This window comes from Parasteatoda tepidariorum, chromosome 9, assembly GCF_982258835.1.
Source record: "Parasteatoda tepidariorum strain Cologne lab strain chromosome 9, Ptep-v5.0, whole genome shotgun sequence".
In the NCBI taxonomy this organism is placed as follows: Eukaryota; Metazoa; Arthropoda; class Arachnida; order Araneae; family Theridiidae; genus Parasteatoda; species Parasteatoda tepidariorum.
In genome coordinates, this window is record NC_141763.1 from 75,545,829 (window position 1) to 75,559,226 (window position 13,398).

At 27.7% G+C, this 13,398-nt stretch overlaps 1 protein-coding gene across 2 annotated transcripts in view; it reads right to left on the reverse strand.

Annotated features, from left to right (window-relative positions):
- CkIalpha (Casein kinase Ialpha) overlaps positions 1 to 13,398 on the reverse strand; it is an 81,943-nt gene that overhangs the window by 14,686 nt on the left and 53,859 nt on the right. For both annotated transcript variants that reach the window (XM_016055115.4, XM_016055114.4), the window contains exons 3-4: positions 2,565 to 2,691; positions 2,383 to 2,481 (exon numbers count right to left, since the gene is read on the reverse strand). In XM_016055115.4, coding sequence (XP_015910601.1) covers positions 2,383 to 2,481; positions 2,565 to 2,691 — 226 coding nt within the window. The remainder of the gene's footprint in view (positions 1 to 2,382; positions 2,482 to 2,564; positions 2,692 to 13,398) is intronic.

Sequence of the window (13,398 nt, forward strand, 5' to 3'; positions counted from 1 at the left end):
GACCACAATTATTTAAGAATTTGCTTTTTTCTTTTGATTTTGTCACTGAAATCTCGCATTGCATTTAAATGGCCCAGAGCAAAAGGTTTAAACTCATGTCGACACCATTTTTGAATTCCCCCCCCCCTGTTTAATCAAATTGCCCCCCGGTGGGGCGTGGGCCCCACGTTGGGAAACACTGGTCTAGATTAAGAATCCAAATGGTTTTAGCACACATTAGCATTACATAAAAGACAATTTGGGGAAATTATTAAATCAAAATTATATAGGTGTTTTGTGAGGTTGTTAGTAATAACCAATTTACACCAACAGATAGATATAGGTAAGATGTATACACATAAATGCAGAAAACATTAAAGTGAAACAAAATGCAGTTTGCGACAGTAGATTCAAGGAAGAATATTATATATACATTAAACTATCAATAACCTTAGATCATGTACATGTACATGAATTATATTTAAAAAAATTAAATTAAGTTTTCCAGTCACTTTTTCTATTCATTTTTTTTCTGCCGAAAATTGTTTAATGATAAAAGTGCATCAATGCAGAAAGACTCCAGAAAACAAAAACCTTCAGAATCCATCAACATGGCATGGAAATATTTTTCCTCCCCAGATATTTTTAAATAAAGTTCTTTGAAGCTTCAAAGTCAGCACGCCTAACTAAATTTTGTCACTTACTTATACTATTTTTCTGGTTGAATTAACTTTCATGCAACTTTTATTTAATGATTATTTCCAATTTCAGGGTTGCCACAGAAAAAAATGAACAAAATAGTTGCTTTTAGTAGCCTAAAGTATGAAAATAGTTGCCTAATAAGAACAAAAATTTTTCAATAATATTACTAAAATTTTATTAAATGACTTCATTGTAATATACCATGATCTATTTAGTCAAGTTGACGGCCAATATGATAATTTTTAATAAACGTTAGTGTTCTAGCACTAAATTTTTATATAAAAAAAATTTGTATATTTGCAGAACATTAAATACTTTTAAATGCTAGAATTAACACAGAAAAATAATTTTTTGTTAAAAAAAACATACTCTTTCTATTAATTTTCACTTTCATATAATTTTTCCTTTTATCAATAATTGATTTAGCAAATATATATATTGAAAAAGTGATTACTAAAATTCGAAACTCACGCATCATAGTATCGTATTAAAAATTGGGTTCTTTAAAATCACGCAGAGTTTCGTAGCAATAACTGTTGAAAGGGCGATTGAGAAACAAAATAGATTCACTATGGAATCTGTGCAAATTGAGCACATAAAAAGTGATGACTCAAATTTGCAATTGAATACTTTTTAATTTTTTAGAAGAAAAAAAAAATCATTATGTTCAGAAGCTACCATGGGCCACAAATTGTCAACATAATTTATGCTTAAAAAAACATTGCTAGGAGCACAGAAAAGTCTCCTACCCCTGAAAATAGTTGCTTTTATGGCCTTTTCAGGCAAAAAAAGTAGCCATAGTTGCCTCAGGTCGAAAATAGTTGCATTTTATCACCTGTGGCAATCCTGAATTTGAATTTTTTTCTTAAAGTATAATTTAATCCTAGCAAAAATGTTTGCAAAAAGAGGCTATTAAATGAAAAGGACTAATCAACATCGATCACCAAATCTTTAGGTTTGAGGAATAAGTTGGCAACTAAGTGAAAATTTAAATTTTCAGGTCTAAAATTAATCAACACAAATGAAAGACAAAACATAATTACTACAGTAGAATAAAACATTCTAAAAAAACTATTTATCAATGAAAAGAACAGAAATAATTTTTTAACTGGTAAAAGTTGTTTATTTTTGTAAGATCACATAACATTTGCAATTAAAAGACTTATTGCAGAACATTAGACAAAATCCTTCCTTCTGGGTTGATTAAGCCGTTTTACTCTTTTATTATTATAAGAATAAACTGCATTCGAAGAAAGAACATTTTTGTTAATTATGTTTAAATATTTTGATTAATCAGGAGAAAAGTTAAAAACATTCTGGTACTTAACATCCCAACACATTTTGATATATTACTTATTCTGTCCAGGTCCCAGGACGAAATTCGCGGCAAGTCCCTTTCTCAAAGCACAAGTCTTATTTTAATATTTTAGAGAACAGTTAAAGATTTTTTATTTGAAATTAATTTTTATATGAAGGAATTCTGAACAATTGGAAACAAACTAATTAAAAAAGCATTTAAGGAATTCTATTTGGGCCCTAGGACAATTATCCTTGTTACCCCACCCCCTCCTCGAGTACAGCCTTGGTCAGTTATTTTGGATAGGATCAATTATTTTGTTTACACCCTATAGCATGTCATATACCCCAAAATAAAAAAGCTTTTTTTTAAAAAAATATTAAATAATAAAAAAAATTTATTACCTTATTGCAATGACGTCCAATACCCATTAGAAAATTGTCAGGTTTGATGTCTCTATGAATGAAATTTTTATTGTGAACATATTCAATCCTACCAATCATCTGAAAAGAAAATGGCATAATAAATTTACATACATCCTAATAACCATTTTAATTATGAAAAAGTGATTATTCAAATAACAAACCTGATCTGCCAGCATCAAAACTGTTTTCATAGTGAATCTTCTTGAACAGAAATTAAACAAATCTTCCAAACTAGGCCCTAAAAGATCCATGACCAGTACATTGTAGTCCCTTTCTTGTCCAAACCATCTGAAAAATATTTAACAATTATTCCTCAAGTAACACTAAATCATTTCTTTTCACAATATAAAAGGAAATAAAAATTTTCTGAACAAAATTATTATCAAATCATATAATCAATATAGTTTATTGAATTGTGATAAGGAACTAAGAGCAGCTTTGCGATGTTAAGATGTTTATGGATACAAAAAAAAAAAAAATTATTGTTGTGGCAGGATAGTAATTTTTAATAACCCAAATTAAAACTACAGGTGCCAGCCATTTTTTGACTATTACTTTTTTCATTTACTTATTATTTTTATTTTATTTATTTTGCATTTTTACTTACTTTATTTATCACATTTTTTTCAATCAACAAAGGTAATTCTGCAATAACTTCATGGCACATTAAAAAAAATAACAGCCATGATTAAAATTTTAATTTTATTGTTGGTAAGTAGCAGTCCTAAAATTATAAATTTAAAGTAAACTTCATAAATTTATAAAATACTTTTTTTTTTTCAAAATAGGGACAAATTTGAATATAAAAGATAGTAACTTTTCAATCAGGCTAACCTACAACAAACTAATGCATAAATATCAAAATAATCTCTTTTCATAGATCGATACCTGAATTTTGAGCTAAAATCTATAATTAAAAAAAAAAATAAATAAATATACAGTGAAAAAGAAGTAATTATATTGTTCTATATTGATTTTTTAAAAGAAAATTTTAAATATTCTAACGTAGTTTGATAAAAAAATTTAAAAAAAATTGCACTTAAACCTTAGCTTTTAGTTTACAACATAGCTAACATTATAAAAAATCTACGTATAAAGTTTCAAAGAATTCTATAACAAATTACTTTTGTTATGTGAGCAAGTATTAAGAAATTTTTTAAAAATCAACATATTTTCAGAAAAAATGTACGAAAATTCTGACAATAAATTTGATTATCCAAAAATTTATTTTTGTAAATGAATTGGATTTGCCTTAAACATATATTTTATTCAAATAACAATGAGTAAAATACCCAAAGCATAACAAAAAACTTAGTTCCGTTCTCAAGAGTCTACTTCCGGTTTCAGTTTCGCATGTTAGCATACGATAAAACAATTCGCGATCGCAACGAACTATAGGGGGCGTTGTTGTATGAGTCGCTTACCTGCGATTTCTATATGAACCGTCATTCAGTTACTCTGGAGACGTCGTTAATGTAGCGTGTAGCATTGCAACGTTCCTTCTTTAATGTGGCTTATTAAATTTAAAAAAGAAAAATGCTTGATCTTCTTTCTTATACAACCGAAAACAAAATGGTATCTCTTTTTATTAGAGAAGGAACATCCAAAACACATCGGAAAAATATTTGTACATAAACAGAAAAAAATATGTATATTCTTATAAGAGTTAAAACCTAATGCCCGAGAAATAGTATTACTAAATTTAATGATATAACATGAAAGGCCCATTTAAACTTTACATTCTATAGTTTTAAGAATCATATTAGTTCAAAAATTAAAATGAACAAAAAGTATACATAAGCCTCATAATTTTATGAAATTTAATTTTGTAAACAACGTTTTTTGACAACAATTTTTATCAAAAAATTTCAAGTTTCAATAAAAATCATTATTTAGAAACTAATAAACGTAAAATAAAGAATGCTGACGAAACAAAAACAAAAAAAAAAGACGATTCTTTTTTGTCGCCATTTTTAGTGCTACGAATATTCGTCTTTGGGATTTGCCAAAAACAAAACAAGATGCAATTTTATTTTTTCAGGAGGGAAATATTTTACCGAAAAAACGAAAATGTACCAATTCCCACAACATAAAACTTTATCTTGGTAAACGTACGTTTTGGAAATGTTATTTCATTTGGAATCTTACTCATCAGAGTTCATATGGCGATATGATTGTTTTGAATCTATGCTAAACTCTATATCGGCTCATTTTCCACCGAAATCCGATTAACTATTTTGATTTTAAATAAAATGTTTTATTTTATGAATTGTCGCAAAAATTTTAAGTGTAGATTAGCGGCTCTTAAAAACCGCCAAATCTGTAGCGGCGGTGGCGTTAATACGTTAGTACCGAATTTTTATTCCATACTTTTCTGAATCATATTACTTCAAACATTGGAATATACAAGAAGTATACATAAACACATAATGTTATACCATTTAATTTTTCAAAAAAAGTATTTTGAGAACAATTTTTATCAAAAAATTATAAACTAAAAAACGGAAAATAAAGAATTCTTAGGATAAAAAAACGATTTTAAGAATTCTTTACATTGAAATAAAAACTTTCATATTGTTTCTTTTTTTATTATTCTTATAGTTCTTAATCAGACGTAAAAACCCATTCTGTAGTGTAGAGAACCATCATCAAATGAAAAAAAAATATTTACAAGCAAATTTTTTATTGTAAAAATCATTGCACTTACCTGATTTATGATTCCCGGAGAATTCCAAAATGATAAGTTCCTTGTTTGAAAACTTTATTCTCAAATAATAGATACATAGTTTATACCTTCATTACTTTTAGATAACATACTACACAGCAAAATTTTATAATTGATATGAATTTGAATATGTAGCTAAAAACAGAATAGCTGAATTCTAGTTGAACTTATTCTTTCAAAATTAAAAAAACTTACCAAGAAAACGATTTAAATTAATTAAGAATCAGCAGAAATGGCACTATTTCAAGTAACTTGGATAATTTTTTATTGTCGTTTTCCGAATTATATGGATACAGAAATATATACTATTCTATAACTATTACAATTCTGTATGTTCTGAATTCATATTTATTCACTGGAATGACGAAAGCAATGTTGACTTCACTTTAATTCGTAATGAATTGAAGACAGAAGAAATGCATTTTACCTTAATACACACATGTGTAACAGTATCCGAAATCGGAAGTCATCAGTTGCAAGTTTGTTGATAATAGAAATTAAAAATTATTGAAGAATTTTTCTTCAAATGTTTGGCATGTTCTGTTCCTGAAAGATTTACTAATATTCTGGAGATTTTTTTCAAGTTCTTCGGCCTTTTCCTTAGGGAAATTTTGTTTCCTATTTGCTGCTAAAAAATGGCGTCTGATTCAGTCAATGACTTTGATGGAACTAAATGAAAACGTGATATATTAATGTCCTATATTTACAGGCTCCCGCTAGACGGCGTACTCGAGCGTTGCGATCGCGAATCATAACATCGTTTCTAAAAATCAAAGAACAAAAATTTAAAGGGTTTCGGAAGGCTAATTAATTAAAAATTCGGATGCAGTTAATTTTAAAAAATCGAAACTTTCGTCGGAATTGTAGATTTTAACCCAATCGGTTACCTTAATTATATCATAGCTAAATATTAAAAATAAATTATTTAATATAAATAAAAATTACGGCATTTTGCAAAAGTGAAATTCAAAAAGGTAACATTTTTATCCCGCATTAAATGATTCAGCGCAATTGCAAACGATAAATTTCAACTAACTATGAAACAGCGATGTCAAATTCTGAGAAATCACGTGCGGCAATGATATCAAGGAAGAACGTGAGTTTTCGAAATGGAGCTAGTTTAAATCGAATACACTATTATCCAGAATCCGAACTATCGAAAAAATAAATAATAAAAAATAACTATACAATAAAAAAAAAATCGAAACCATCTATCACCTTTCATGGATAGATGGTTTAGATAGTCCCAGGAATGCTGAAATTACAGCTCTATATAAAAGCGACGAGAACGTTTAGAAAGCATATTTAAGACATATCAAATTTTACAATCAATAAAATCGTCTAAAAATAGATCTCTGGAATGTATATTTACAGTATCTATGGAATGTGTATTGACAACCTACAAAAAAAAAAAATTCAGCAAAATTTTGAATTTCATATTGGATTTAAAGCTAATTGAATTTGAAATTGGCAGTCAATTTACAATATTTTGCGTAAGAAAGCGCGTGCTGCACAAATTGCTAGGAAGAACGCGAGTTTTTAAGTTTGAGTTGGTTTATATCGAACAATATATTATAAATACAACAAGAAATCTGAATAATCTTTCGCCATTAATAAACAAACGGCTTAAATTGCTCCAGTAATGTTTCCTTGTAAAACAGCTGCGTATGACAGTGACGAGCAGGCTTAGAAAACAAATTTAGGACATATTAATTTTTTCAATCATCAAAATTATCTAAAAACCATCAATCCAAACAACTTGAGTTTTCCAGAAACCATTTTTGAAATCTTGAATGTCATTTAGTTTTATTTACAAAAAAACAAACATACTATAACAAAAGGAAAAACTAACGAGGGTTCAATATTAAAAAAGATTGGTGATAATTTTTATAACTTAAAGCAAAAGATAAGAACTGTAAAGTAGTAGTAAAAAAATCTTGGAACGTGTGATTCGTAAAGGCAATAAACTGCAACTTCTATTTAAGGTGATTGACTGTGGCTTTAATCACAGAAATCCAAAAAGCTACCAGTTTTACTTTTTAATATAATTTTTATTGTTTATATCAATTTACTTTCATGTCAGTAAAGACGAGATTTCGTTATCGAAATTTCAATCACAGTCCGACTGGCTTAAGCACTCTAATTTCGGCTATAGCTTCATGCCTGATAAGAAATGCAAGTTTCGATTGTTTTTGATAGCCGATAACAAAATTTGTCATTTTATAAGCTAATAGAATTTATCGTCTATCAATCACTGTTCGACTAACTAGTGCTCAAATCTTAGTTGGATCTCTGAACCCAGAGCGTTTAAAAAAAAACACGGGTTTTAGAAAAAGCCGAGCATACTTCGGCTTTCATCAAAAACCCGGGTTTTATCGCATTTTAATGTAGGAAGAAAAAAAACAGGGTTTTTTTAAACAGGAAAAAAACAGTGTATTTTAAATTTTTATTCATGAGCTCTTAATAAGATAGCAGGATTTGCTTCTAGTTCAATATCGAAACAGTGAAAATGCTTTTAGCCTTCATGACGATGTATTTTTATATTTTTTTCGATTAACGAAAAATCTTGTACAGTATTTATGCGTGAAACTAGGAGAGGACTTGGAAAAAGAAGCAAGGCAAGGAAACGTGATTACAGTAAAAACACAAGTTTAGTTTATTTTAAATTTTTGAAAGAAAAAAATAATTTAATTTAATTTTTCTCTGCTATATGCGAATAAATAGGTATTTTTGGGGTTGTAATAGTATATTTGATGAACTTAATGGGTAAAATTGCTGCTAAGGATTCGACTAAAATTCCAAATCCGACCACGCGGGTTTTCGGGCTGGGCCCATTTTGGTAAACCCTGTCTGTGCCTGGCGGCAATACAATCAAGTTTCAATCAAACCCTGAGTGACAGATGGAAGCAGAATTTATTTCTACTTCATCAATTAAACAACCTAGACTACTTTTCAATTGACTAAAGTAGTGCTCAAATCTCATTTGGAGCTATGTGCCTGAAAAAATTGCAAATTCCAAGCATTTTCCAAATGGTGCAAATTAAATTTGCAATGAAGTCAATTGAAATTTAATCCCTTTCTAAGCTAAAAAAAATTTTTAAAGACATTTTTAAAAAAATTTAACTACGCCCCCCCCCCCCAAGTTGACTTAAAAGGAAATATTAAGTTCATTATCAGGCATACCAGGAAAAAAGTAGTACTCAATACATTTGTAATAAACTATTACAAATGTGATAGAATGCAGAAGTGGTGATATTTTGACGAGAATAAACTTTAACAAATGTCACCACTTCTCGTCAAAATATCACCACTTCTTTTTAGTTTATTTGTAAAACGTAGTTTTTAAAATGTTTGTTTTATTTGTATGAAGAAAAAAAGTAATGCAGTAAAAAAACTCATACCCATTTAATTCTAATTATTTAATCAGGGTGGCCACTCAAATCAGATTTTAAATTTCCCTGATTTTTCCAGGTTTTCCAGATAAAAATCTTAAAATTTCCAGGTTTTTGCTTCTTTTTTTTTATAAAGTGTAGGATGTGTACAAGAAAAGTGTCTTTCTTATAAAATATTTTATTCAAAATGTTATTTTTTTTAACATATCATCTTGAAAAAAATATATTATGACAATTTGGCAAGATATTTTTATTTACTTTTCAAATGTTTTCATACAAAATTTTGAATCAAAAATCATATATTGACCAACAAAAGAGTAAAATGAAATATTAATGTATAGTTGGTTCTTACAAATGTTTTTTTTTAAAAATATATGTTATAAAAGGTTAAAATGAAATAGAAAAAAATTAGCATTAATGCAACAATTGTAACAATTTATCGACAAACATTGCTGTTAGCGATTGTAAAAAAAATGTGCGATTGGTTGGTTTGCTGAGAAAAAATAATTCACAGATTTCTTTGAATGGGAGTAGAAAAGTTTTCAGAAAAAGAGTGCAATATAAAATCTATTATTATTAAATTATAACCAAAGATTTTTGGAGAATTTTATAAAGTTAAAAATACAAAAACATTTTGTCAAAATAGAAAAAAAAATTACCGCCAAAGTATCGGAACAAATTTGAGCCCATGGATTCAGCCCAAGGACAGAATTTAAAAACAGAAGCTAATATCCTAATCCCTTTTTCCATCTCCACCAGAATCTTTCCTAAATTGCACAGTCAAATAGCGGTCAAAGGTTTCTGCATTCGTTTAGCAACCGTGGGAGAATTTTATGTGGTATTCTAGTTTGACAGAGCTGTAATGGAGCAAATTTTGAAGCAAGCAAAGTATCGCTAAGTTGATGATATTTCAACTGTTTGGCGATACATTTCCATTTTAAAAAAAGTGGGTATAATGGAGGATGAAATAATTTAGCTTAAGAAAATTAGTAAATAATTTAAATTAGTGAAATTAAAAAAATTATCAAAGAAAAAATTTCCAGCTTTTCTTCAAAATTCCCTGATTTTCCAGGTTTTTATCCAAATTTCCCTGATATTTCCAGGTTTTTTCCAGTATAAAAAAAATTCCCTGATAATTCCAGGTTTTCAAGGTTTTCCAGGTGGGTAGCCACCCTGTTAATAATAAGCAAATTAAACATTCAATAAACATTTAAAAAAAAATTGGAAAAACTTTTACATTAAAAAAGTGTCTCTTACAGGAATTTTTTTTTTTTATTTTTTGAAAAAAAAAAAGGAAAAGGAAAGTCTGATTAAAGAATAAATAAAATAAAGTGAACAGAAAAGAGAAACAATTTTAGTGAGCTTTAAACTTACATTACCAGGTGGATAACACAATGAAAGAAACAAAAACTAATTACTTTTTATTCAAATTCGAATCGGAAGTAATGAAGCGTAAGATTTTGAGAGAGTGAATAAACCCTGTATTACTTCCTTACGGATATTAGAAAATAGATATCAGTGAGATGAAAATAAGTATTTCTGTGTGAAAATAAACTTGTTTTCCATTTTTGCAGATTCAAAGTAACAAGAAAGTCGTTCAAAGTTTGATTTTTAAAACCTAGCATTTGTTCTGTGACAGCGTGAAACATTTTTTTTTTTTATTATTATCTTTAATAAAGGATATTCTTAAAAAAAATAGTCTGATTCATTTATTTCATGTGATAAAAATCTTTCATCAAATTACAAAAAGGTGAACTTAAAAAAAAAATTATCCTGAAGATATTACGAGTACTAGGCAATGGGATTTTGGACAAATCGATCGAATTCAGCATAACACAAACATCAAAAATTTCACATATTTTTTTTTTTTTTTTTTTTTTTTTTTTTTTTTTTTTTTAATTTTATTTTGAAAGCTAAAATCTTTAGTGAATTATAAATAGGTTTTATCATTGAAACATTGTTAAACATATTTTTTTAGAGTCTAAATATTACTGTATAGGATAGAAAATTATTGTTATTGAAATAAATTCTAACTTTAAAAAACTATTTCCGATTCTTTATTAATTTAAAAAATTTCATTCAGCATCCTAAATTTACATCAATTAGTACTTTAATTAAAACGCTAACTATTTGGATAGTTAAATCAGGATAAATTTAATTGACATTTAAAAAATAAAGAACCATTTTCAATTAACGAAATTAAAATGACAGCAAGTTTTAAAAATAAATTTTAAATTTTGAAAGGCATGAAAAAAGTATAGCATTAGTTTGAAAGTAAAGGTTTGAAAATATTATAGCATGCTAGACTGTTTTCTTAGAACTTATACGTCTTAAGTATTTAAATCTGTTTTTTTTTTTTTTTTTTTTTTTTTTTTGTGTATGAAACAGATTAACTATAGCGGTAAAACAAAAACAGAATAAATTTTGCGATAAAACAAAAACAGAATGAATTTTGCTGTAAAACAAAAACAATCTTTATTTCATTTTTTAAAAAAAAAATTCCAAGATTAAATTTTTCCAGAACTATTCAAAATCGTTTGAGATACATAATTTTATTCACAAGAAGTTTTAACAGAAAACCATTATTAATTAGATTAACAGAATATAACATAACTGTGAAAAAATTGATCAAATAAATGACCAGATATAAATAATCGGAAAGGATACTAAAAATTTAATAAAACTCAATAATAATTAATGGAATATAATTCATCTTATTTAATTTATTATTATAACAGGGCATATTACGTGAACAAATGGGTCAAATAATTAATGAGATAGAAATCTCGAATAGAATTTAAAAAAAATTATAACTTCGATTAAAAAAAATGCAAATATTGAACACATCAAATGCTAAAACACAATGAAACCTATTTCCTCTAAATGTAAGTAATTATCTATTAGCACACCTTTTAATAAACAATCAAGGGGAAGTTTATTTATGGGCGAGGGAGAAATTCAAAACAACAAAAAAACGAGAGATGGGTGGAGAGAGGGGGAGAGAAAAGAGTACACCAGCTGCAAAAGAGAAAGACTGCGGTTTGCTCACAACGTAACCTTTTCAAGAGGAAGGTCGCTACCATCTGGCTGTAACCTTAACTTCAATTCTGTCGGGCTGACATCCCAATTGAATATTTCACTTCAACACTGATAAAATCGCTACGGAATCATATTTGTTCGAACAAAAAATATTTTATTTCAAACAAAAACACTTATACTTTTACCGTACGTTTCAATTAAAAAAATATATAATAAAGTCGAAAATAATGAATTTCTTCGCAGAAATTTTAAAAAAACATTAACTTCGAGAATGTTGTTCATTGTTATTAAAAACAGATTTGTAATACCATTTCAGAGTACATTAAAAAACAAAGGAAAAACGGAATGGAAAAACTGGTCTAAATTTACAAAACTCATGTGGTAATGAACTGAAAATAATGTGCTTTAACTTAATTTAAAAATACTGTCACGGGTTTGTCACAGAACTGCTATTGAAATACATTTCTATACTCAAAACTTATTTATATATACTAATATTGATTAAATGCAAGCTTTAAAGGCAAATAAGGAACATGAAGCAGTTACGCTAAGCAAAACTCAAGGTAACATGTAGGTAATACTCGTTTAAGTTAACAAAATCAAATATTATAAACAGTATTATATTTTTTCACCAGACATAAACAATGCCGTGTATAAAAATCAAAATAAAGGGAATGATAAAACAAATTTTTAAAAAAATAACATAAGGACACTTAGGAGTCATAGAATCCATATTTATTTACGGCAGGTTATCAGACGAATCAACCTAGGGATAACAACTTTCAGGTCATGCATAGGGGGTAAATAAGATAAAACTTTCATCTTTTCAAACATCTATTGGCATTTCATAGAGTAACTTCATAGCACTGAACAACCACCAAATAAACTATAACTGCATTTTTAACGCAGAAAAATACTAGTGATGAAAATTGGTGCAAAATACATAAGTTTATGAAATTCAAGTTTCAGCAATACTGTTCAATATTTAATACTGTATAATTATAGTTTTAGTACTGCATAATTTTACAAAAAGCATAGTTGAAAATATGAATAAATAGTTCACGGAATAATATAACTCCCATGCAGCCCAAATTGACAACAATATTTTCTATATGTGGTGGAAACGAAATGGACTTGAAATAAAATGTTTTAATTAAATTTATTTCGTAATTCATAATTTTGAATATAGATATTGAATTTATTATAGATAATTATGAAAGTTAAAATTAAAACTTTAACAATAACTGAAAATAAAAGCTTCAATTTGATTACTAGAAATGTTGCCAATTTCATTATTTAAAAGAAACAATCTTATCAATGGGCACAAAAGCAAGCAATAATCTGAACTAAGTATGTTTTGATAGAAATTTTTGAGAAACTTTCTAAATATAAAATGCAAACTATATGAGACCAGGAAATCCAGTAGAAATAAAGTGTTTAAACATATAAATTTTTTCAAAATATTTTTTTTTTCTCCAGCAGAGAAATGAAAATAAATCGCCTGGAAAAACAAGGACGAGTTGATACATTTAGTACTAATCTTCCGAATTATGACGTATTACGATGGTTCCCCCAATTTATGAAAGTAGAAAGAAAAAAAAAGAACGTAGTGTATTCAAAGAAGAAAGAAACACATGGTCAAATTAATGACATGAATGTTGAATCCGCGAACAATACGACGTATGGGCGTTACGACCTACTAAAGTTTAAGCTCAAGTTAGGTAAGACAGGAGAAGGAAAAAAAATAAAAACATGTTTTATTTTTTGATTTCTACGCACGGACGATTTGAGGAGCCTTGCCTACTGCATCCAACATACTGCAAGTTCCGGTATAACGCC